The sequence below is a fragment of the Chaetodon trifascialis genome, chromosome 21 (assembly GCF_039877785.1).
Source record: "Chaetodon trifascialis isolate fChaTrf1 chromosome 21, fChaTrf1.hap1, whole genome shotgun sequence".
NCBI classification, from domain to species: Eukaryota; Metazoa; Chordata; class Actinopteri; order Chaetodontiformes; family Chaetodontidae; genus Chaetodon; species Chaetodon trifascialis.
Window position 1 is genome coordinate 4,019,248 of NC_092076.1, and position 25,707 is coordinate 4,044,954.

Here is a 25,707-nt window from a genome sequence, read left to right on the forward strand (position 1 = left end):
AGGGGCGGGGCTTCTCCGGCAGAGAAATGTCCCAGCCAGGTGCGCTGGGTCGTTTTGCACAACATGGATTCAGGTAGACCCGCGAGCCCACTTAGTTTTATTGATGTGGAGATTATGGGATGGATTTAACACGTTTAGCTGTCGCCTGTCGGTTCGCTGTCAGTGTCTGAGGAGAGCCGCCGTGTCTGACGCTGAAGCGGAAAATGTTTGGTAAGTCAAGTATTTATTTATTTATTTATTGCGCTAATTTCTTTGTCACATTGTGCTGAAAGTCTGCAGGTGTTAACACGAGTGTCAGATATTTTAGCGGAATAATGGCTGAGTGGCGAATTAAAATACAAAAACACCAATATAAACCCCTCGATAAGCGTCAAATGTCGCTTTTTGACGCCGCCGCACGCTTTGCGCACTTTTTAGCGCCGCTGAAGCTCCGCGAGACGTTTGGGGAACCCCGAGGTGACGACATGAGGACACACGGTTAGCACGGGTTAAGTTTAGTGACGTGTTACCATGGCATCCAGACCATGTGACACCCTGACTCTAAGTGGGTCAAGTCTGAGCTAAATAAACCAATTAAATCCTGTTTCCAAGCTCACCTGGACACAAATACTGTGTATTTGTTGGACTTCTGGTCCTGGTCTAATGTCCTGAATGAGAAGCTGGTCTTTCATGTGTCTCACTGCTGTCTTTGTGTGTCCTTCCTGTGAGACAGACAGGTGAGAGTGATGCAACATGGGCAGGAATGGACCAGAGCTGCCTGCGTCTGTGAGTTGGATCATAAAAAAAAGAAAATCCACGCGTGTGTTCAAAGTGCATTTGTCGATGAGCTCCCCCTTCCCTCTGCTGCCGTAGGCCCCTCCGCCCGGAGCTGAGCCCCCGGTGGAGCGTGTGTGAAAGGAGACCCTGCCAGCCTCCATGGCTCACTCGTCAGACCCGTCCCGCAGGGAGAAGACCCCCGGGACCAAAGGGTCACACACGGCTACGCGCAACCTCTTGCGGAAGAAGGAGCAGCGGCGGCGTGGAATCCGATCCTCCTCACCCATGGGCCGGGTCATCCTCATCAACTCTCCTGTGGATGGTGAGGAGCGCTCGGGCTGACGGCTGCTGCAGAGGACATTACAGTGTACAGTCTGCTGCTGACAGACGCTGCTTCAGTCCAGAAACAAAGAATTTACAGCATTTCTTTTATTAGATTTAATAGAGTGTTGAAGGTTAAGACCTCCTCAGCATAATATTTACATGAGTGCTGCCTTTTACTGACCTGATCACTGGTTCTCAGTCCTACACACAACATCTTAATACGCTCGTCTCAGACTCTGACAGTCAATTAGAAAAGCAGTGTATCATTAGATTAGATCAGAAACAGCACAGGAAATATCACTGCTGTCTTATGAATACACTAACCTCATCTTACCTGATACTTTATAAGAGATGATGTCTTATTTCCATTTTTGCTGCCGTGTTTTTGATCAAATTCAAGCGTCTTATAGGAGAATATAAATGTAAATAAAAGCATACATTAGAAAGGAGTTAGTGTTTTAAACTCTGATGAGTAGCTGCAGCTTTGCTCTCAGGCTGTAACCTCTCTTCTGCCTGAGAGGCGAAACCCAGGGTGAAAAAGTCTGAAAAATCACTGCCCCTCATTAAGTTTTGCTCTTTCAGATGTTTGAGCTTCTTTCTAGAAGGAGTCGTGGAGACTTTATGCGTCAGAGGAGGCCTGAAGACGACATTATGAACAGAAAACCCAGTGGAGTCAGAGAGAAGCTTGACCGTTTCATAATCATTGCGCAGGAATTTCCCCAGAGATTTGTCACCAGTAATGGCTTATTGACAGGACATCTGCCATATTTGTAGGCGGCGATGACAGCGAGGACCTGCACACGATCACGGTGGATAAAAGCGTGGACGGCAAGCTCGGCTTCAGCGTGCGTGGAGGCTCAGAGCACGGCCTCAGCATCTTTGTCAGCAAGGTGGAGGACAACAGCAGCGCAGGTAGACGTGGACGTCCCTCTGTGGTGTCATGATGTAACCGCTGTGGCTCCTGTGACGGTGTTCTGTGTGTTTGCTCTCAGAGGAAGCCGGCCTGCTTGTAGGCGATAAGCTGGTGGAGGTGAACGGCATCAGCCTGGAGAGCATCACGATGAGCAGCGCCGTGAAGGTCCTGACGGGCAACAACAGGCTGAGGATGGTGGTGAGACGCGTGGGCAAAGTCCCCGGCATCCGCTACTCCAAGGAGAAGACGACCTGGTGAGAAAGAACAAATCCCGCTGACGTCGACTTGGGTTGTCACAAAAATATGAGCTCTGACCAGCTGGGAAATCCTCCAGGGTGGACCTGATACACAGGCGGATGGTGGTGGAGGAGAGCGGACAGACGCCGTCGGAGAGCAGCTCAGGCGGCGCCCTCCAAAGGATCGTCCACCTCTACACCACCTCGGACGACTACTGCCTGGGCTTCAACATCCGCGGGGGAAAGGAGTTTGGTCTGGGCATCTACGTCTCCAAGTAGGGAAAGAAAAGACACATCGTCATAAACGATCCTCTGACGAGCTGCTGAACCGGTCCTGTCCTCTTCTTTCAGACTGGATCCTGGCGGTCTGGCTGAGCAGAATGGGATAAAGATGGGGGACCAGATCCTGGCCGCCAATGGAGTGAGCTTCGAGGACATCAGCCACAGTAACGCTGTGGAGGTGCTGAAGAGCCACACGCATGTCATGCTGACCATCAAGGTGAGGCCTCGAACCGCTCACTGATCATTTATTGCTCCACTAGTTTCCTTATGTGCCTCGTTTTTAGGGAATTTCGGTGTAACTGAAGAAGCTTTGTGTCGAATCTTGAGCTGACACAAATTTCACTTATTTAAAATGAGCCAGTTTCAGCCTCCAGGTCACGTGTGGTGTCACAGAAACAGCTTTTCTTGGCAGTTTTTCCAGTCTGATAGATAAATACCTGAAAATCCAGCGTCCGCAAGGCTTTGGTAACTTCTAATGAGAAAGGTGTGTTAGCTCAGCTGAATGTGTGGATGCTGACGAGGGTTCGGATCACGTTTCATATCCACTCTTTGTTTATTAGAAAGCACGTCGCTTCTTTCACGACCTGACGTGCATTGACTCTCCTACCTGTTTCCTACCTTTCATCTTTAATTCCCTCACGCACAAAACCAAGTACAAACCGGCCGAGTCGCGTCGCCGCACAGCGGATATGCGATGCAGGGCCGACAGCTGGCACGCAGTCGTAATATTCCTCGCTCACTTTACTGGTCGGAGCTTGGGTTTCGCGCCAGCCCGTGTGCATTATTCACCAGCCGGCCGGGATCAGGTGCCGATCAAAGCTTAGAGCCGTGTTTTGTGCGAGTTTTGCCTCGGGGCGCCTCGCTTTCGCCCCGGGAAGCGTCGCAGCTATCAGAGGTTACTAGAAAGTCAAGAAGGGAAAGGTGCTTCTGTTTGTGTGGTTTGGGCTCTGTGCGCTTCTATGGTTACTCTTTATCAAATATAGCCATCCCATAAAAGTTTCAAGCTCTCTACTGTATCTCATTTGCATATCTGTGGTCATATCTTGACAGGAAGCAGGACGATACCCTGCTTATAAGGAGATGGTGGCAGAATACCGGTGGCTCAATAAGCGTGCGTATCAGGTGTCATGTGAGGCTTTCTGCTTGTGTTTTTGTCCGTGAAGCTGTAAATAACGAAACGCTTGCTGATGAGCTCAGATGCGTTCGAGTGAGACGATCTTGTGCTCTTCCTCAGTGGCCAACGGCGCTCAGAAGTCTTCCTCCCAGGGTTCGGAGTCCAACTCCTCGGCGTCCTCTCTGTCGTCGGGGACGCCGGTCAGCTCTCTGAGCGGCCTGTCGCAGGTCATGTTCCCTCCCAGCCTGCCGTTTGCTTCGGACATGGTGGATGTTTGCATCTCGACTGAAGACCAGAGGTCAGCTTGTTCAGAGATACTACAGTGTAGTATTTTGGAGAAGTTTTACTCATGTTTGCTTTTAAAATCCACTGCAGACGCACATACAGTACAGGTGCATCACAGACCGGACATGATCGTGGCAGTTTACCTTCCAGGTCTGAGTCGGAGCGAACCGAGACCGCCATCCAGACGGACCTCCCCTCCCAGAGGACGGGCGCGGACACCACTCGCAGCCTGGGACGGACCACGCTGCTCAGAGACACGGCCATCCGTGCAGAGGAGGCCAGAGGGAGGAAGGAGTCCCCCAAGACGGCCGTGCTGCTGGCCCTCAGCAGACCGAGCCGACCAATCAGCAGGTCCCAGAGTCAGGTCACCGTGGCAGGTGAGAGGAAGAGGAGAGATGAGGAGTTCGTCCAAAGGTCGGACCGCGTAAGTGACCGACTGTTGCTGTCCAATCACAGAGATCAAGCAGAAGAAGGAGAAGAAGCAGAAAGGGAAGGACGCGGAGGAGAAGAGCACCCTGCAGCGCTCCAAGACCCTCGTCAACCTGCTGTTCAGGGGTGGACGCAAGAGGGACGCCTCCAGGGGGCGCTCCAAGTCCCCGTCCACAGACAAGGCTGGTAAAGGTAGACGCTAAAGATGTTTTATTCAGTGATTTTCTGCACGATGCTGACGACAGACACATCACTGCTAATCCAGTAAGATAATAAGACAGCAGCCTGCGTCAACACTGGAGACAGTTGGACTTTAAGGTCCAGTGGACACACATCATTTGACCCTCCTCCTGTTTTCAGAGGGACGACACGTCAGCGCGATGCCAAATGCAGAGATGCTGGGAGTGGTGGAGGACATGGCCCGCAGGCTGCTGACGGAGGAGGAGGTGGCTGCTGTGATGAAGACGTGCCGAAGGGTAGGACGCTGAGACGTTCACAGTGTTTATCCCGTCCTGTGTCGCCCAATGGTTGATTGTTTTTGTCCTAACAGTACGTGGCAGAGCGGTCGGTGGAGAACCTGATGCGCCACCTGCTGGTCGTGCTGGACAGACCTGAAAAGCTGCTGCTGCTGAGGGAAGTCAGGTCAGGAGAGCAACCAGTGGTGCAGTGAACTAAGTACATTTACTCATGTGCTGTACTGAAGTACACATTTGATGTACTGAGGATTTTCCTCTCAGGCCTTTTTCTCCTTCTACTCCTCCACAGTTCACAGAGAAGTATTTAAAAATGTACAAATACAACTGAAACAATTAGTGAGTTAATAGACAACTATTCTGATAATCATTAGTCTTTTTTATGATTTCAGCTTTAATAAATGTGAAGATTTGCTGCTTTTCCTTTTAAATTATTTTAACCGTTTTAATTTATTTTTGATAATTTTGGGTTTGAACTGCCTGCATGGAATAAACGGTGCTACTACAAATAAGTGCCGTCAGAAGGGGATGAAGTATTTTTCAGGATGATCTCAAATCCAAATATTGAGACACTGAGGACTGATTAAAATGTTTAATGATCAGTGCTTTCCTCTTTGTCAGGACGCTGCTTCCTCCTCCTGACCTGAGCGTGTTCAATAACACGGTGACCCCCATCGAAGTCGAGGCCTACGACATCCTCAAGTATCGCTCAAGTGCGTCTGGTGCTCGCTGAATGTCGCCGTGTGATGTTCACATGTTGTGAACGGTCGTAGTGACGCTCTGTTTCTTCCTCTGCTCCGCAGTACGAACTCCTCCTCTTCGCTCTCCCACATCTGGTCGAGCGCCCAAACGGCGCCTCATCACTCCGATCCCGGGTCAGCACCTGTTCGTTGTTTTAGCCTGAATGTGCTCTGACAAACAGATCTGGGATTGTCCCGAGAGTCTGTTGATGTCGTTTTGTTCTGTGTTCTGCTGTGAAGCCTTTCAAACCAGTTCAGAGAAGCTGATCCGTCCTGTTTTCCCTCCAGATTACAGAGGAGGCTTTGAGCTCCACGCTGCTGAGGAGGTGGAGAAGGAGAGCCACCTACTGGAAGAGCTGGAGAAGCTCAGTCTGTCAGGGCCCAGGGGGTCCCGCACGAGGCCCCACACCTCCTGCTCCTTCACCCCGCTGCTGGACATACCGGTGGACGCCTATAACGCAGAGTCCAGAGACCTCAGACCCCCCTCCGCCAGCACCGCGCTCCCCAACTGGCTGCTGGCCCGGAGCGATGACCCCCGCCCTCCTCTGCGGACGGACATCGGCACGATTCGCTCCGTCCACTTTGACGAAGTTTCTCTGCACTCGGCTTCAGACAGAGGAGGAGCGGCGTTCAGGAACGGCCACTCCCAAAGCCAAAAGGAGGGAAGCGGAGGCAGGAGCCAAGATGGCGTGTTCACGCTGCAGAGTGCCGCTCGCAGGACTCGGCCTCTGTTGTCGCAGGTGTTCGGCTCAGGTCCTGAGGAGCAGGTGAGGACGGAGCAGACCAACGGACATCAGGCTCCGTCAGAGAACGGAGTGGATGAACAGGAGTTCAAGCTCAAAACCGTCAGCATCTCCAAGACCAAACAGTCACTCGGTAAATGAGCTCGATCAGGTCTGATTTACACTCTGCCATCATTGAAAGGGTCAGTTCACCCAAACGCGCTGCAGGAACACAAACCTAAAGCCGTGACTGACCGCCGCTCGTGTTGTCTCCACGCTCCAGGCATCAGTATATCTGGCGGGATGGAGTCGAAGGTTCAGCCGGTGGTGAAGATCGAGAAGATCTTTCCTGGAGGAGCTGCCTCCACCTGCGAAGTGCTGAAGGTGAGACGAGTCACTGGGACCTTCTTAACAGAATATAACTTACACTCACGCAAGACGATGGAAAACCAGTGTGATTTATTATCATGTCTCATTTAGTTGCTGATAATTAGTTTAATGCAGGGGGATTAACTCATTAAAACTGATGAATTAATTTAATTTTGTTGCATTTGCCAATTATCGGATGAGCTTCTTATGCAGCGGTGTGTGTGCTGCAGGGCTGATGCCCTCAATCACATGGAAAACCATTTTATAACTTCCATCACTGCCTTTGATGAGAAAGTTCATATTTCGGGCTTTTGTAAATTCAACTCAAACTTCTTAATACCTTTTTTCAATAAGACGAAATTCAGTGCATCTTCATACCTGCAGAGACCCCGTGGACACACTGAAGTGGACACTGTTTGTTTGTCCCTTAATGTCTTCATACTGTGTCTCGTGTCCTCAGGCTGGATTTGAGTTGGTGTCCGTGGACGGAGTGTCCCTGCAGGGAGTCACCCATCAGCACGCTGTGGACATCATCCGAAAAGCCTTCAGCAACAAGGCCAAAGACCCCATGGTGTTTGTGGTCAAAGTCCCCAAAAACATTTGAAAGCAGACTTTTAGACAAATGTCCAGCGATTGGCGGCCTGTGGGACGGGCTGGCGTGCTCTGAGGTCAGGTATGTAACTTTGCCATTCATGTTAAAGATCACAGGACGTGAGGATTAAGAAAATGGATGAATATCAAGTCAACGCAGATGCAGCGAAAGACATTTACAGAAAACGAACTCTGTGTCGTCAAAGCCTGAAATCATGACTCAGTGGTGCTCCTGAACTCTTCACACGTCACTTTATCACAACCCAGGAGCCAACGGCGTCAAGAACACGATCCCGTTTTTACGTTTTGTGTCGTTTTAACATCCAGTCTTCTAAAACTCGTGTCGTGGATCAGCAGTGAACATCGAAGCTTCTGATGACAAACTGAGTGCCTTGAAAAGCCCTGCGGACTGACGTCTGGCTCCATGTGAAGGTGGCTTGTAGTCTAGATGTTGGCCTGCAGGGGGCAGATACGAGCTGCTCACGAACATTTCTGCTCCTGGCAGCAGCCGAAGGAAACCCCAAACCTTTAAACATCACCTGAACGTAGACAAGAGGACTGTAGAATGATCCAGGTTGCCATTTCCTGGTGAAAACCGACAAAAACCGGCTTACTTCTGCAAAAACTCTGACATGATGTCGCATTGAAGTTTCTAGAATTTGAGAAAATGCATCGAATGTACGACAAACACAATATTAAATTTTGTCTTTTTTAATTAAAAACGTAGTAGGTTTGTTCAAGAAATGTACAGCATGAAAATATACATTTAATGTCTTCATACAAATATTGTGGATTATAAAATTACACTGAGGAACCAGAACAGACATCCACACTAACATAATATACAGGCGTCGTATCTGCAGGGACAGAACATCATGTGCGACATTGCTTTGGTCTATTCACAGTGGCTATGCTTTTATTTTCTGAGCTGGACAGACATCTCTGGAGGAAAACTCAATGATTGGACAGGATTATTTACAGAGGATCAATCAGCAGTAAAAGGTAGATGAATGAAAAACAGGCCTGTGGTGGAAAAACGTGCCGCTGTCCGAGCAGTTTACACCAAAACACCCATTCAGTGCACGATTTCCCTTCAAAATAAAACTTTTATCACCTCTTATCAGATACAAGAGCCATCGTTTGTGTGCTTTAGAGCCGTGTTAATGAACTACTGGGTCGGATTATGATTTGGAGGCTGGGACCCTTTATTTAAAATATGACAGCTCCTGCGATATTTATATATTTTCAGCCCTAGTGTAAGGAATTAAAGATGGCCGAATTCCATTTAGCTGCTTCAGTTTGAGCCAGCTCGGGTTGTGATCTGCCCTGGTTTCGACCTTCTCCACAGCAGACAGGTGAAACTAACTCGGTTAACGATGGCTCAGCTCAGCCAGCGCACACGTCAGGATCCTGGGCCTGGCTATTTCCTGGTGATGGGAAGCAGTTTATCTTCCAAAACGCCTGCTATAAAAAAAAGGCCTGGACGTTTACACTCGCATGACACACAGCACACGTGATGACCGTCTCATTCGCTGCAGGAAAGCTGACGTGCACTGGATGTAAGGTGTTCAGGTAGTGTTTGTTCCAGATGTTTCTGTGCTCTGATGACGTTAGATCTAATGGAGTCCACAAACTAATTCTGTCTGCGTAGTTATAGAAACAGCTCCTTTGTGCCACATGTGGTTGGAAAATTTGATTTTTTGTTGCTGTTGTTTAAAGAAGTGGACGTATTTTAAAACATCTACAGTTTGCTTGTTGCTCGTGATGTCACTTCATAAAGGTTCAAGTGGCTCTGAGAAAAAAACACTTTCCTCTCCACGTCACCCAGAGTGCCGCCGCCGCCATCGTTAGCGCCTCTGATTCACTCGCTCTCGTCATGACGTGCCGAATGCGTGGTCTCCCACGTCTGCTGTCAGCTGACAACAGCGTGGGCTCCGTCCAAATTAACTGCGCTAATGAGAGCCGACCGCTGACACGGGGTGGGCGTGCGGCGCTGAAACCAGTGGGGAGGGGAGAGTCATCGCCAGCACGGGGGGGGCGGCTAAAGGTTGGGAGAAGTTACTCATACAAACAGTCTCCCACAAACGCCTAAAACTGGGAAAGAGGAGCAGCAGTGTCCTGTTAGTTACTGCAAACACCGACAGAGACATTCACGGAGGGCAGAGGACTGAAGTGGCCTACTAACGACTAATTGAGGTCACTGGCTTTCAAGTGGGAGTCCTGTGAGAATAGACCAATGAGGCAGAAGTAAAGTGTGGCTGATTTCACACTGCACATTTTTTTACTGTAATCTTTAAGAGTGTGCTTCCTTCACCACAGCACAGAGGAGATCAGATCAAAAGAAAAACTTACGCTGACAGTAGTGCAAATCAAAAGGCGGAGAGACACGAGGGTCAAATTTCCGTGGCGGCGATCTCGTCGAAGTTGATCTCGTTGCCGCTGCCCTCGTCCTCCTCTCGGCTCTCCAGTTCCTGACTGAGCTCCTGCAGGAGCTGCTCCAGCTCTCGGTTCCTGCGGTACATCTGCACATAGTTCTGCTGCAGCTGCTTCTGGTAGCGGATAACTTTGTCCTTCTCCTCGTGCCATATCCTGCGCTCCTCCTCGAAGCTTCCTGTTTGCTGCTCGGCCCGCTGGCGCTCGAAGGCCAGCTCCGTCCTCATCCTGTCCATCTGCGTCTTCATGTTCTGCAGGGCCTCGCCGCTGCCCTGCCGCTGGGCCTTCGCCTCGTCGCTCTCGTAGGCCAGCAGGTGCTCCTCAGTTTCCTGGAACACCTGACACTGTCTGTTTCCTGGGCCCTGATTGGCCAGAGCATCTCTGAGCTGAACCAGCTCCGCCTCCAGGCGTCCCACCTTCTCTCGGAGCAGCTCCGCCTCGCTCTTGCGGCGCTGGAGCTCGTTCTCGCACACCTCCAGCTCCAGGGTTCGCGTGCGGGTCGTGCCGTGGGCCTCCTGGAGCAGGACCTGGGTGTTTGTCAGCTCGCCGCGAGTCTCTCTGAGTTGACCCCGCAGCGAAACGATCTCTCCCACTCGCTGGGCTAACTCCCCCTGCACCTCCTTCAGCTGCTGCTTCAGCAACGAGATTTCCCCCGACTTCTGACACACCTGAGGGGAGAGGAGGAACATTCAGGCTTCAGTTCAATGTTTTTGGCTCATAAATAAAAGAGGCCCACTGGTTGTTTGAAATGCTCTTGTCCAACCATGTTCTCAGTGGTCAGACAGCCGCTCTGTTACTTTCACTCACCTCCCACTTGCTCTCCTCCAGTCGGGGCCCCAGCTGGATCTTCTCATGCTCATAGGAGGTGCAGCGCTCCTCCAGCTGCTCCCTCTCCTTCAGGAGCTGAGCGAAGTCCTCCTGCAGCTTCTTCTTCTCCTGCTGGAGCTGATACACCTGCAGCCACCAATTCAGAGAAGGAGGGGGTCTTAAAATGCAGCTTTTTATTCTAGATGTGATCGATCTACGCAAATGAAGACAACTTACACCTGGATTAATTTAACAATTTTCTGGCAACTTACTTTTTGAGATTTTAGAACTGCAGATTGAAAGTTACGCACTTCTTCCACCCTCATTGCTAGAACACTTGTGCCTTCTCAGTAGTACGAGATAAATCGTCTGCCGTTTGGTTTGTGGATTCAAGAATTAATGAACTTCTTGACACTTGACAGAATCTGCCACAAGGGGGCAGTGCATCCCAGTTTCACACATGGCAGATGGCTGTAACATACGGTTAAGAGTAAAGAGTAAAGACTGGGTTTTGCTCCCACTAAGCTATTTAAATGATGAAATGAATGAATATTCCACTAATATCCTGTTTGCATGCAGCCGATTAACAAGCCCTCCCTTTTCATTCGTCCAACCACCTTCTCAGAAAGGTCGCTGTTGCGATTTTTACTCATATTAAATAACCTGTTGATATCAAAGTGTTTCATAATGTGTAACACATTGGTTTTGGCCTTTGTGCACGCATCTCTACCCCAGCTTTGCCAACTGTAACATTTCCTGAATGCACTGTTTGTCCAAAGAATGCTCCTAAAACCTGAATACTAATAATATTACTGTGCATGTGAACACAGTCTGTGGTTTTTAGTAGAACCTGACTGAGCCTTTCGTCAGAGGTTCTGACCTGCAGCTGAAGCACCTGCTGCGCTCGCTGGGCCTTCTGCGAGGCCACCTGCATCCTGGTGGCGCAGCCCTGTCTCAGCTCCTCCAGCTCCAGCTCAAAGCGCTTCTGCTTCTCCTCATACACCTGCGACGAAACGCGACAGTAGAGGGCAAAGAGGTCAAAAGGTTTTCACTGCAAATGTCCTGTCGCAGAGTGACAGCGGGAGTGTTCGACCAACCTGACAAATGGCAGCTTCATTCTCGTCCAGGTTGTCTCGGAGTTGCTGCAGCTCCAGCTCTCGCTCCCTCAGCTTGTCCTCCAGGTCCCTCACCACCCCCTCATAGCCCTCCACCGGGCCAGGAGAGCGTCCGCTGGACCCGTTGTCCGACAGGGGCTGTCCTCTGCCGCTCAGCGAGCCGGAGCCCGTGCTCTTGCTGGAAGACGAGCGCCCGCTGTCCGAGTTGGAGTGTCCGTGTCCGCCGAGCGGCGGGGCGCTCTTCATGGGCTCCAGGTGGCCAGCAGAGGCCTCTCCTGACGCCTGGCTGTAGCCGGCGCCGCTGTACGGCGGGAGGCTGGCCAGGGAGTTGCGTCCAGAGTCGGACAGCTGACAGGACTGGCTGCTGCCGCCGCTGTTTCGGGTCCTGCTGTACAAACTGCATTTCTCGGCACAGGAGGGCGACACCTCTCTGTGGGCGGGGCTGAGCAGGTTCAGGTTGTTTTGGCTTTCGGACACATTGGCACAGTGGCGAGGGGAGAGATACTGCATGGAGGTGCGGCTCTTGGGAACGACGGGTTTGAAGGCAGTGGGCCGCAGTACTGTTTTCTCCATGTTCTAGAGAAGGAAGACAGAGCGGGACGAGGACAGATCACATCAAGTCCCAAACCTGAACCGAGTCAAACACGTTGAGTTTCACCTTTTTAACTGCCTGTAGTGTTAAAGAAGTATAAAACATCACTATAGTGATCTATTGATGTGATCTAGTCAAATTTTCTGCTTATCTTTTTGTGCAAGTTTACTCAGACTCACCCTCTCAAGTTTTCCTGACACTGGGATCAGTTTTGGAGGAGGTCCCCCCATGTTCCCATTCAAGCCGGGTCCCTCTTTGAGCTCGTCTGCGTCACTTCCTGGACTGACAGGTGTTACATGGTTGTCGTTCCAGTCACCTATGTAGTCCTCGTTCAGATAGGTGTAGTTCCCGTTCCCGCTCTCCTTCTCCAGCCCCCTGCTGGACGTTGTGGAGCTCTGCTTCTTGAGCGGGGGGATGCTCTGCAGTAAGGGGTCCTGGGGCGACTCGGAGCCCAGGCAGGAGGCGCCTGGGGTGGGCCGTCGGATCCTGGCTCCCAGTTCAGCGCCTGAACGGTGGTCCTGGTGGGGACGGGTGGCGATGAGGCTGCTGACGGAACCCATAGGATCCAGAGCGGAGGGTGGCGCGTTGATAGGGGGCGAAGGGCCGGAGGGGTGTCTCCTGCGGGGGTCTCCACTGAGGCCTGGGTTGTGGGGCTCAGCAGATATGGGCAGAGCCTGAACCAGGGCCATGGTGGCAGCTCAGAGGGGTCACTCGCTCTGAGAGAGAAGACAACAGTGTTAATTTCACTAAGATCAAGTCCGAGTCAAGACTTGTTATAACGAGTTCACTCGAGACTCAAGTCATTGAAGACAAATCCAAGTCAAGTCCTCTAATAGCAGGTCTCAAGTCCTCAAGAACAAGCCCGGGTCTTAAGTCTTGCAACAACGAGTCAAAAGTCAAGTTTCAAGTCATTTGAGACAAGCTCTAGTCAAGACTTGTACTAGCAAGTCTTGCATTAACAAGTCTGAATTAAAGTCCAAGGTCTCTGAGCAGGTCTCAAGTCTTTCTAGACAAGTACAAGTTACGTGTCACATCGTGTAACTTGTAGTCTCAATTCACTCAAGACAAGTCCAAGTCAAGTCTCAAGTCTTTCAAGTCATATCTCAAGTCATCTGAGACAAATCCACCTCAAGTCTGAAATCTTGTGATAGCAAGTCTCAAGTCCAGTCTCAGGTCCTTCAGGACAGGTCAAGTCACAAGTTTTCATCAGCAAACTGCGAGTCCTTTGCAAGTGTTTCAGGTCTGACTTAATGTTTTTTCCTCAGCCAACACAAAGACAAGTTTCTGTCATTTCTACTGATCTTAACCAGGAAACTAAAAACTGGTTGAAGCGACATGTTTTTCTCCCTGATGCACCGGATGCTTTCAAGGACTTTCTCCCTCACAAACACACACAGCATCGACGACAGAGGCAAAACAGAGACGATATACAGTAGGCTGAAGCGTACAAATGTCCCACAAGACCGTGGTGGCCCACACACAGAGAACCAGGACAGGCCATTCATGAAGCCCATTCAAGCAGCACAAACAGGGCCGGAGGCGTGAGGCAGCAGAGGAAAAAGGTCTCTTTTCATTTGAGATGTAAAACGGCTTCTAACATGCTGGCATTTCCCCCGACAGCAACAAAGGCTACTGCCTCCACAAATCTCATCAGGCTTAGTTAAAAGTGAAAGTTCATAACTGTGGATAATACCCCGACGCAGGAACACAAAGAGGAGGAGACAGGTTGGACTCGCTGTGGTTCTGTAGCTGTGGATGTAAAAAGTTGCTGAGCCAATCCTACAGCACACAAAAATATAAAGTTAAATGATAAAACGACGTAGGAGGTGCAAGATCTCACGCGCTTCCTCTTCCACTCCCTCGCTCTGCAGGGCTGCGGGTGAACGCTGACACTATAACAGGGCATTCACACCATGATGTCAACAGTGGATGGTGAACAGTTGAGTGTTGTGTGGAGAACAATGGCCGACAGGACGCATGATGATGAGGTCACGGTGCTCTGACAACACACCAACGGCACGGCCAGTTGTGCTCTAAAAACATGGCAGTGAGTCTCAGAATATGAGGATATCCGTCCGACGGGCGCGTCCTGTTCTTGGTTTCAGGCTGTCAGATCGCAGAAGGATTTTAAAGCGTGTTTCACCCTCGGTGCAGCTCTCTCTACCATCCCGTCGGCACAGCGAAGATGAAAACCTGCAGGAAAAGACCGTCCGTGTTGACAGTCAGCGGTGAAGACGGCTAATAAGGTGAACGGAGGGCCGACAGCAGGCGCGCCGGCCGGAGTCCGCCTGCCAGGACGGGGCCGTGCCAAGTCATTTTCCAACCTGCCAAGTTTACTGCGAGGCTACGCGGCCACTACTGCGATTTAACCGCGATTACCACATGTTAATTAGTGCTCTCAAAGTTGAGCTGATCCCGACTTAGACTCATAATAACTGACTAAGACAAATCTGGCACTGATGGCATCTGTAGTACTGCAAATGTACTGCAGAAAATACTTATATAAACACTCCCCTGTGCATTAATTCACATTGGACATTCGGTAAATGTACTTTTAAAGTAAAATTGTTAGGATTCATACTGCATACTTCAAGTACTGCATCAGTGACGGTACGAAGGAGAACCAAGCTAATGGCAGCCGGAGCAACATGTGGTGTTTGGGATGGAGCATTAACCAACTGAGCGGAGGATTAATTTTATGTGATTTCTCTTTGCGCTGAGGGAATCTAATTGGACCATGACGATATTTATTCCATATAATCCTTCCTGAATAGCAGGCGATCAGACTCCCGGTAACGATGGCATTGAGCTCACGTCTAGAGTTTGTTATGAAGTGTCAGCGAAATGCGTGAGTTATAACATGAATGACGGAGGATTTCAGTGATAAGTGTCCTTGTTAGCTTAATGTGAGTGAGCCTGGTGGAATAACGCGCAGAGACGAGAGGCTGCATCACTTAATTTCTAATTTGACGTAATTCTGCTGCCCGTTTTGGACTTCCTCTCTTGTTTCGTTCCTGTTTGAAGACTGAGATTTTCCATTTATCACAGAGATGTTGAAAAGCAGAATGAGACACATTTAACGTCTCTCTGGCTTGTTTCGCCTGGCGTCGCTGCAGCGTTCATGTTGATCTGACGGCGTTCAGTTCAGAGCTGTGCTGCGTTCAAGGTCAAATGTATATCACGTCGAGTGGTGCATGTCTGTATGCTCAAACTCTGGATTTACATTCATGGTTTTCTGCAGAACTCAGGGGTCTGGAGTATTTCTGATGGGGGGGGGGGGTCATTTTGTTGCCCTCCAGCTCTCTCCAGACAAGTGAATAAGCTCTAATCCCTCCAGACTGAAACTATGCAGGGACTGGACTGAGGAGAGCAGAGGGGTCTCAAACTGTTTTTAAAGCCCCCGTCATGATCACGCAGTCCTGGTTTCTCTTTTGTTGTCATGGTGAGCGGGGCCTCACACATTAGGTGGGGGGGGGGGGAGTGGGTCAGAGGGCTGACAGGGAGGCCAGGACCCCTCCTTAGCATCTTAAAGAATCAGTGCTTCTATAGTTTTGATGAACTTAAATACACTCCCAGTTTGTCCTCACGGACGATAAATGGACATTTTCATTATCACCACGCAGAACAACTACGATCCAAAACTGTAAAAAATACCAGAAAACAGCCGTTATATTAAAACCCCCTGCAATGTCTCCAGTGTCAGCTGACACTGTTTTTGTCTGGGAAAGCTCTCGGAGGCTTTAACGCCGTTCAGTCATGCAGCGGAGGACAGACGGACTCGGCCGCTCCTCCAGCTGGAGGAATGTGCAGCCACACCGGCCAATGAGAGCTCAGACTAAACGCAGACGCCACAGCCACCGTTTGTCCGGCGTCTCATCGCTCGCGTGCCACAGCTCAGCGTTTCTCCCGCGTCGAGCTCTGGGATCTGCTGTCACCTCGAGGCTTCGGGGTTTCATCCCCGAGCTGTCAGCGCTGACAGTTTTACAGAATCGCTCTCGGATCAAACTCGAGAAAAAAAAAAGCAGCTGAGGGAGAATCTGCACTTGCTGCAGTTTCTTAAAATCTGATCGTTCTGCATAAAAGTGTGCGGGCCAAAACTTTCCAAAGCAAACACGAACACTGGAGTTCAGCATCTTAACTGCTTGTACACTGCTTCATGGCTGGATTTAGGATTATGCACCTTGTATGTTAATCGTGACACAGGAAGAAGAGGCAGGTGACAACGCAGGACTCACCTGAGAGCCACTAACATTCGAGAGAGGTGAGAAATCCACATGCTGAGATCAGTACAGGTCCCTCCAGTCACAGCAGCTTATTTTACTAAATATACAGCAGAAAGTCATTGGCATGCCGGGCAACCTTTCCTCTGACTGCGTCTGAGATTGCCAATCAGAGAAACAAAGAGTATAAAAGGCTTTTTATAGAGGCCACGCTGTAAAGCTCCAGTGTGCACGGGTTACCGGCCCTGCCCTGCAGCACTGCAACGTCACACAAACCTGCTTTGAGGCAAACTGAGAGAGCCTTCACTAAATCCCTCTTTGTTAGCGCCACGCCATAAACACACAGCCACAGAGGGGAGAGTCTAAAAATACTCCCCACACCAGGTGAAGCCTTGGGGGGGGGAACCCTGTGAGCAGAGGCTTCACCGCTCAGAGCAGCACCGCCTCTGTCTGAAGAGAAAGAGGTCGAGACAGGCGGAAGGTGTCTCAGAGCCCCTCCTCCGCCCTCCATCCTCTCTCTGCCCACTCTCTCCTTCTGTCCTGGACCCCCTCCCACCTCCTCAACCCCCCCTCTGTCTCTGCAAACTGGAACAGGGAGGGAAAAGTGTGACAAAGCTATTTTAGTTTTGCAGACAGCCTACCTTTCCTCAGGCAGACACCTCGCAAACCCCGGCAGACTGCCGGTCACCGGGCCGCGTTTAAGGTCCAAAAACCAAAATACATTCAGTCTACGATCCTCACACTTCACACACGCCCTGCTCACTGCTCCTCTTCCAGGACAGGATGTTAAATCTGAATGACTTAGCTGGTAAATGACAGGTTAAATTCACGGTGTGTGAAAGAAAGCAGCTCACTAAACGGACATTTCTCACGAGGGCCGCCAGGTTTGTTTGATGCACTGAACACTGTCAATGATTGAACTGCACTGAGAGGGAGCAGAGGCACACACACACACACACACACACACACACACACACACACACACACACACACACACACACACACACACACACACACACACACACACACACACACACACACACACACACACACACACACACACACACACACACACACACACACACACACACACACGTTTGTGGATGAACGTCCTCGGCTCGTCGCTGTGTTTGTTTTCAGGAGCAGTAACAGACGAGCGATCGATGGATTTTGGCTGCACTCTGTCAGTTTTAAGCTCAGATTGTTGCCATGGCTGCAACTAATGATCACTTTCATTATCAATTAAACTTCTGATTATTTTCTCGAGGTCGTGTTTTCGATTCATTTTGGTCAACTTTCAGTCTAAAACTTCAGTTTAGTGTCAAATCTGACAGAAAACCAGCACACGGTCACATTCGAGGACTGAAACGATTCATCGAATGTCAAAACAGTTGCTGCTTATTTTTCCAATTATTTCCATTTTTTTCACTGTTATGGAATTAAAAAAGTAAAGTTTCATTTCTCCACATGAACATTAAGACTAAACCAGCAGAAGCAAACTTCCACAGCAGCAGGATGAGCTATCAGCAAACACCACCTGTCAGAGTAAGAAAGTCAACTTCCCTTTTCTCCAACGAGTTTCTTACCCCAGTTTGCTCCCTGCATATCTGCCCTGCTCCTCCTCATCCTCATCCTCATCCTCATCCTCATCCTCAGCCTCGGCTCCTGCAGGCTCTCAGCTTCGGCCGGCTCAAACACTCACCATGTTCGGCAGGATGTTTGGCTCCGGCTCGGACTAACTCTCCTGAGGAAAACTTCTCTAACCCCCTCAGAAAACAGCAGAGGAACAGCCAAATGCCGCCAATGTGAATGGGAGCACAGTCCCCTCCCCTTCCTCCCAGCCTCCTCCTCCTCCTCAGCACAGCCTCTCTCTGACAGATACACCTCCTCTCTCGCAGCCCCACTCCTCCTCTTCCATTTCCTTTGACCAAAGAAACTACACTCTGCAGAGTCCTCTGCTGCCTTTGTGAGGCAGTAAAAAGAAGAGAAAGGAGAGAGGAACAGAAGGCCGGGCGAGGGCGAGCTGTCAGTTTAAGACCTTTCTGCTTTCCCGGCCGATTTCAGGCAGAAAGCAGCAGAGAGCACAAAGGAAGCGGAACTTCACGAGGACATCTTCTCACTTTAAAGAGTCTGGATTTGCTTTTTTGATTTGAGCCTTTTCATCTGTCAAAATTGAGTCTTCATCTCAGTGCACTCGAGACAAATCTAAAGATGTGGGTGAGAAGAGGACATCTGGGGAGTGAAGCTGGTGGGAGCTAACGACCGAGTTTAAATACGCAGGCGTTGTGTTAAGATTCAGCATGAAAACTCTCTGAGAGAGTCGTCATCAGACGCTGCAGTCCTGCCTCCCGCCTGTCAGTCTGCACACGCCCAAAGCTGAAAAAAGAATCACAGATAATTACTGAGCAGGTTCTTAATTAAAGAAGCTGTCACTCTGAATTAAAGGAGGTAAACCTATCAAAGATCAGCACTGACGCTCCATGAAAGCAAAGACAAGACAGGAGCATCGCTGGCTGTTCGACTCGTGTACACACAGGATGTGTTCGAACACATTCAGGCAAAACGTGTGTGTATTAGCAGCAGTCTCCCAGATTTCAGTCCTGGTTAATTGGCGGTACACAGAATCAAAGCAAAACAAACTAACTTGGGATTAATGAAGGAGTTGGGCAGTAATTGGCCACTCGCTCTCTTCTGTGATCTGATTTGATGCTGCTGGCCGTGAGTCTGCAGACAGCAGCCACAGTGAGAGGAGCTGTTGCCTCCCTGAGGAGTTAGAGGTGGCTGCTCCTTCTGGTTTCTTTACTCCCCACGAAGCGTTTGCATGTGCAAAGCTCACTGACAAAGACACTGCATTTCCTGTGGCTACTTCATAATAAAAGCCAACTCATGTTTCACCAGTTAAATGCTTTTAATGTGAAGCTGCAGCTTCGGGAAATGTTCGGTTAATGTTGAGACCAACAAACTTTTATCAGTCTCCACTGCGTGACCTCATTTAACGACAGATAGCGACGTAACACGTTTATTTAATTAATTACTTCAAGATTTCTCGGTCAATTTGGCGCCTAACTTCACATCCTGCAGACACAGGTGATGTTTCATGTCACCTGATGAATGCCGGTCCAATATTCACTCTTCTTTTAGCTCTGCTTTGGTCTCCACCTGCTCAGCTGCTGAAGCTAACAATGCCGTTTAAATAAAAAGGGGATATTCATGTGTTCATTTGCAAGTGCAGACAGTCTCTAAGTAAGCAGCTGATCAGCTTCCAGAGGAGGAAAAGCATTCAGCTTTTGCCTTGACCTGTAATCCACCATCTGGCCAAAGTGAATTAAAATAAAGGAAACAACAGGACGGGATGGTGAAGTCGAGCTCAGCTGCTCAGCTCCCAGATGAAGTGAGGGGTAAAGTAGGGTACGAGAAGTAGGCTATGCCCCGCCGCCACCGCCGCCCTGCACACACACAAACACAGATCTGTCCCTCCCCCTATAACTAGGTCACACTGGTAGGCATGAAGTTTCAGGCAGCGAGGCGTAAGGGAGGGAGTTCAAGGTCATTCTTGGCCATGTCTCAATGGGAGGTCTGGAGAACAGTGAATGTGCCACAAGTGAAGTCCCGGCCTGCTGCAGAAGCCGCTCGCAGTCAGAGTCCAGCGCTGGACGACAAACGCCATCAATCAGCCGCCTCAAGGCCACCGGTGCCGCGATAAAGAGGCAGGCTGCAAATCACCTCTGTGAATGCCACCATTAACACTACCTCTTTATAGGCGAGAGGTGGAGGGGGGGCTGATATGACTCAGCCCATTTTGACGGATCTGATTTACAGGCTGAAGCAGCAAAGTGAAGTGACGACTGTGGCTTCCTTCCCTGTCTGCAGGATAACCGAGGGAACGCCGCGAGGGAGTTACAGCAAAACTCCAGTTAAAACAAATAATTCCAGTGTGGCTTCGCAGTGACGGTGGGTACATCTGTCGGGTGGTTTCTGGTTTATTCTCCTCACTCACATAAAGTTTATTATTCTACAGGAAACCTTGTATCTGGTGAACATTTAAAGTGGCTCCTTAGAGGTCGCGGTGCAGGTTTATCTCTATCTGCAGCGGCTGCCCAGCAGGCGGTCATCCATCATATGCCGAGCTGCCGTCTCTCTGCGGCCCGTCAGCCTGCTTCCCTCTATATTTTCATAACAACGCCTCACGTCTGGGACCGGGAACCGACAGAAAGCTAGGCCATCCATCAATGTCCGCGCTGCCTGCGCGTGGGGACGTCGCTCCCTCTGGACGCTGCAGCTAAAACTGGCCGCGACCGGCCGGCCCTTTGGACCACTTACTTCCAAAATAATCCGCCGTGGCACAAAGCAATCCACGAACACCTCGGAAATAAAAAAAGGTTTAGCGCTCAGCGGGGGGGTGGTTCATCAGTCTAAGATGCAAATGAAGGGAGAGAGGGAGCTTTGAAGATTGAAACTACTCCTCGTGAGTCCAGTCATAAATCCACAGAAATGGGATGGCCGTATTGAGTTGGCAGCGACCCGACTCAGCCGCACTCTGATTTACTGTATTATATGCCAAAGAGATTAGGGTTTCGCCTTCAGCTGTGGAATTACAGCAAAACCCTATCCATGATTAAGATCTGCTGCTAACTCCCACACACAGAGGGATGCACGCTGCTGTGTGTGCAGCAAGCTGCAGCCAATTCCCAGCGTCAACCAGAACGGCCTCGAGAAGGAAAACTGGTCTCAGATGTCAGAGAGTTAAAGCTGCAACTTTGTGAGAGAAGTCGTGTGAAAATGTTTGCATACAATCAAACTGCACAGTCCTGTTTCACATCAGGACACGGAGAGTTCAGCGTTCTCTTCAAAGCACATTTCACCCAAAAGGCTCCACTTACCCGTCAATGACACCCTGTCTTTAGCTCCTGGAGGCCTTAGAAAAGCATGAGGTACGGGTCGGTCGAGCATCCCAGGAACTCACACCGGTGAGCAGATCTTCATTCTCTCTGTTTTCCCGAGCTGAGGGGATAGAAAGCAAAGGAATGCATGTTGTTGAATCAGCAGAAGAGAAGCAGAGAGACAGCTAGCGCTGTGGAGAGCTGGAAAACCTGAAATGTGACAAGTGTGTTTATAGAAGTCAGCGAAAAAGAGGAAAATCTGAGTCACGCCGGCAGAAACGCTTGACACAGAGGAAGGCTGAGACTGAGGGGATTTTCCACGTCAACATGAGTGAAGCTTGCGCCCGCTTCACCAAACAACCGTCCCCTGAGCGCAATGAAGACCTTCCTGCTCATTCTTTTACATTTGTACACCACCACGAAGGTTTTTGTCATTTTCTGTGATCTTATTCCAAAATGTGCTGCAGGAAGAAGAAAAATGTTAATAAAACAAACTGATTTGGGCTCAAATGATGCTCTGACATCCAAAAAGGCACAAAGGTGAGAAGCACACTGCACCATCTGGAAAGAAGTCCAGGGCCCATCTGCGATTCATTACGCTGGTGCATTAGTGGTAAAGCAATATGTAAGTTTGGAGTAGAAGAGCATACCAGAGGTGAGGCCACCAGACAGCCATTATTCCACACTGACGGACTGCTCGCAGTCCTGCTGCCGTGAGAATGTTTGAACTGCAAAGCATAACGTCAGATTACATTTTGCACCGTCATGCTTTCAGCAAACGATATCATAACAGGTAGAAGGAAGTACAGACGGCGTACAAACAACTTCCCGACAGCCGTGCAGGTTCCTTTTTCAAGGTGTGCCCCCTCATGTTCAAGTATAATTTCATAAATATCTGCAGAACCGAAGCTTTGCGCTAAGTGCAGCTTGGCCTCAAGAGGTCCTCTTTCCAAGCAACGCTGTGCATGAATTATTCACACAGCATTCAGAGACCATCAAACAGGTCCAGTGTGTCATTACGGCTGAGCAACAAACTAAAGCTTACATCATGAGCCTCTTACTCGTGTCACAATACGCAGTAAATGTCTACAAACTGACAAAAGCAGCCAGTGACACCTGCAGTAGCTTTAAGCGGCCATTAAACAGGAATAGTTAAATTACTGAGACGTGTTGAGGTGATTCCAGGTGGAGTTACCAGACGCAGACCTTCCAGTCTTCATGCTAAACTATGCAAACCAGTGTCTGGAAATAGCTTCATATTTAGCACACAGACATGAGAACAGTATTGATTAGAAAGCTAAAGAGTGCATAAGACCAAAGGGTTCAAATGGATGAACCCTGCAGATGGAGAAAATCCAGCATGCTCGTCTATTTGATGCTTTCTACTATTCTCTGTAATATATAACCTTCATGCATGTCATTTTTTGGATCAAACAGATTAAAAACAGCAAGACGTGAGTGAATAATGTCATAAAATTGAGGGAAACAGCATCAGACTGGATCTGCAGCCTACATTTCTGGGGTCTTGGTTTGGCAGGAGCTGAGACGTGAGGAGCAGCCTGCTGGTTAATGTGCATCCTGTTTTATCAGCAGGATCAGGGATGTTTGCTAAAATTAACGTTAGCAACCGCCTGCAGGGTTGCAGCAACTGTACAGGCTTTACTTAAAGCTAAACAAACCTGCAGCTCCTCCATCTGTGCCAGGCGTACTGCGTTAGTATGTCAGACAGATGGAAGTGCTGAGGAAACTGTGGCTTCCCACATGTAATGTAGCTCCATCCAGATGGCCTTAAGACAGCTTTTAACGTCGCGCTGCGCTGCGATGTGCAGAGCGTCTCCTCTGAGCTCTGCGACGTCCTGACGCTGCCGCTGTCTGTCTGAAGGACAGGCGGGCAATCAAGCCACAGATCATGAGCCGCTCTGCTCACCTGCTATTCCACACTGAAGGGGATAATCCTCATTAAATGAAGAGGAGGGGAGGGGGGACAGGAAAGAGAAGCATGTGCACTGACTGAAAAGAGAGGAGGGGGCGGCGGCGCGATTACCATTTCATTCCATTATTCATCCCATGAAAGGGCACCTTCAAAGACGGCCCTCAGCCCTCATTGCGGCTCATTAACTGACCCACAAATCAATCAACAATCAATGAGTGAAGATGAGACGTAAAGGCATTTTGCTTTGGAGGAAGAGCCGCCTTAAAAGAGGTCAAACCGGCTCAGAGAGCTCCTTTTGAAGTGGAGGTGAGCTGTTTTCAGGGCAGTTCAAAGCAGCTGCAGTGAGGAGGCTTCAGTCTGAGGCGGTGACCCTCTGAACAGGTGAGCAACGAGTCTGAAACGTGCTGCTGCATCGGATTCACCTGCACAAACAAACTGAGGACCAAAGTCTAAGCCTGCCCCCCCCCCCCACCCCCGCCCTGTCACTGTCTCTCCTTTACCTTTTCTCACTCTTAAACACCAAATAAAAAGCTCTGATCCATGACAGTGCCAACAACAGGGACCTTCTCACGTCATCTCTAAGCCTGTGAACAAACAGCAATAAAGTCATATAAGAGACATCTACATGAGTGTCTGTGGGTCAGAGCAAGCGTGAGATTAAGTCTGTTTGTCTGTCACAGCTAAAATTAAAGTAAGGATTGCTTTAATTACTAAGTTTAACCTGAGACTTGACAGAAAAAGTGCAGGAACGACATGAAAAATACCAAAAGATTTGCTGGTTCCAGCCTAAAAAATGTTTTTATGTCAGCTTTTGACTGTGGCTTGATGGGAACTTGTGATTATGTTTGGCATTTCTCAGATTTTTGGCCACTCTGGGTAGCTGTAAAGCTGTCAACACAACACTGGCATGTTATCAGACACATTAGCATTCATTTGTGGAGGATTGGAGCTGTGTTTCTGTCTCTCTTCTTAGCCAAGTTTTGCAGCTCAGACAGGAAATGTGCAGCCTTAAAGCTGATAAATGCTCCACTATGTTCACCAGATAATTGCTAACTTCCTCTGCCTGCCTTTGGTATCGGACAGTGAGGGTGTAAAAGCTGCCTGACAAGCAGTCACATGACGATCTGCTATTATAAAAACAAGTCTGATAGCCGCTTTAACAGCTAAAAACAGCCCAATCAAACGTCTAAATAATCACTGCTGGCAACTTTATGCAGACTTTTATGGTGCAAACAAAGACAACAGCTCCTCATAAACACATCGACATGTAAAGGTGGAGATTTTAAGCTTGATTTGATTCATAAACAGTCATAGCTGGTGCATGCCTGAGGTCACAGCACACTGCGCAGTGGATGGGAGGCTACATTAAATAGGATGTGGTGCAGGAAATAAACTGAGATACCTATTGGGAAGGGCAGTGTAATAGAGAAGTGGAAATGAGGATAAATGAGGTACAGTGTTTGCCAGGCACACACACACACACACACACACACACAGCCAGTGGACTATTAAGGAACAGGGCGGCCCACTTCTTCCCTATCCAAACACTGCCACCCAACAGCACTCAGGTTTATTATTCTAATGTTCAGCCGTGTGCCAAAGGTTCCAGACAAGCTAACAAACCCCATCAGAGGTGATGGAGCCAAAACACCCCGAACAAAGGCCTTTCAGCAAATAGAGGAGTGAGGCTGCATTAGAGGGACGTCGCGCAGACAGACGCAGAGACAAAGCAACTGAAAACACGTCAGTCATTTTCATCTGCATGTTGCGGTCAAAGACGTAAGAACGGCACGAATGTGATGGAAAAGAACTGATGGAGGAGACTATTCAGGAGCTCTGAGGTGATACAGCTGCTTATTTAACAGGATGAAACGGGCAGAGGGCGGGAGGAGAGTCCACTGGGAACGCTGGCACGTCTGCCTTGTTTGGACAGCGAGAGGACGGCCCACATGGAAAGCATCGCATTCCATCCTAAACGGCACAAAATCTCTATTTTCTCAGACTTCCTCGTTCGGGATCGTCCGGGCCAAACCTCAAACATCCTCCCACATTTTTAAAAGCCCACTGACTGAGGATGAGGAGGAAACAAGCAGCTGTCAGTGAAGAGGTGGTGGAATGTGAATGTCTACCATTGACAAGAAAAGCTGAATATGGACTGAAGCACGCTGGTTAAGGCAAGAGAAGAGATACATAAATCACCAGCTGACAGACATTAAAGCGCAGGCAGCCTTGGCTGCTGTGCTCAGCGTGGACGGACGGATGGACTGATCACTGTTTGGCTCGTCTCTCGTCCTCTCTGAGGCAGGACTGACGGCTCTCCGTGCTAATTACTTCAGATCCACTTCCCCTCCGCCTGCATAAGCCCTTATGCAACGCGTGACGCAGCTGCCCCTCCGCCGTGCGTCCCACCACCCACGTGGCCTCTGATCCGCACCCTCGCTCTTCGCTGCCTCCTCCTCGCCTCGCCGGCAGCTGCGTCCCGCCGCGCCGTCG

The 25,707-nt window shown here is 49.6% G+C and overlaps 2 protein-coding genes across 5 annotated transcripts in view; one reads left to right on the forward strand and one right to left on the reverse strand.

Moving 5' to 3' along the window:
- Window positions 1-7,951, forward strand: LOC139349464 (PDZ domain-containing protein 7-like). Of its 2 annotated transcripts, XM_070990278.1 has the most exons (18): window positions 1-210; window positions 713-765; window positions 853-1,078; window positions 1,855-1,992; window positions 2,073-2,247; window positions 2,328-2,504; window positions 2,581-2,728; window positions 3,562-3,622; window positions 3,746-3,923; window positions 4,061-4,287; window positions 4,367-4,531; window positions 4,700-4,815; window positions 4,890-4,981; window positions 5,434-5,525; window positions 5,616-5,687; window positions 5,841-6,428; window positions 6,558-6,658; window positions 7,104-7,951. In XM_070990278.1, exons 3-18 carry the CDS (start codon window positions 916-918, stop codon window positions 7,245-7,247), a joined length of 2,637 nt encoding a protein of 878 aa, XP_070846379.1. In that variant the 5' UTR covers window positions 1-210; window positions 713-765; window positions 853-915; the 3' UTR covers window positions 7,248-7,951. The 2 variants fall into 2 exon arrangements, with proteins under 2 accessions (XP_070846379.1, XP_070846380.1); XM_070990279.1 differs by lacking the exons at window positions 1-210; window positions 713-765 and having other exon boundaries at window positions 847-1,078.
- Window positions 7,948-25,707, reverse strand: part of LOC139349465 (leucine zipper putative tumor suppressor 2 homolog) — a 25,715-nt gene continuing 7,955 nt past the window's right edge. Inside the window, exons 2-7 of one of the 3 annotated variants that reach the window (XM_070990280.1) lie at window positions 21,282-21,402; window positions 12,361-12,897; window positions 11,572-12,165; window positions 11,355-11,477; window positions 10,475-10,621; window positions 7,948-10,335 (exon numbers count right to left, since the gene is read on the reverse strand). In XM_070990280.1, the coding sequence (XP_070846381.1) occupies window positions 9,628-10,335; window positions 10,475-10,621; window positions 11,355-11,477; window positions 11,572-12,165; window positions 12,361-12,870 (2,082 nt within the window). In that variant the 5' untranslated portion in view covers window positions 12,871-12,897; window positions 21,282-21,402 and the 3' untranslated portion in view covers window positions 7,948-9,627. Of the gene's footprint in view, window positions 10,336-10,474; window positions 10,622-11,354; window positions 11,478-11,571; window positions 12,166-12,360; window positions 12,898-21,281; window positions 21,406-25,707 lie in introns of those variants that run through there. The other 2 variants (XM_070990282.1, XM_070990281.1) reach the window with 2 other exon arrangements.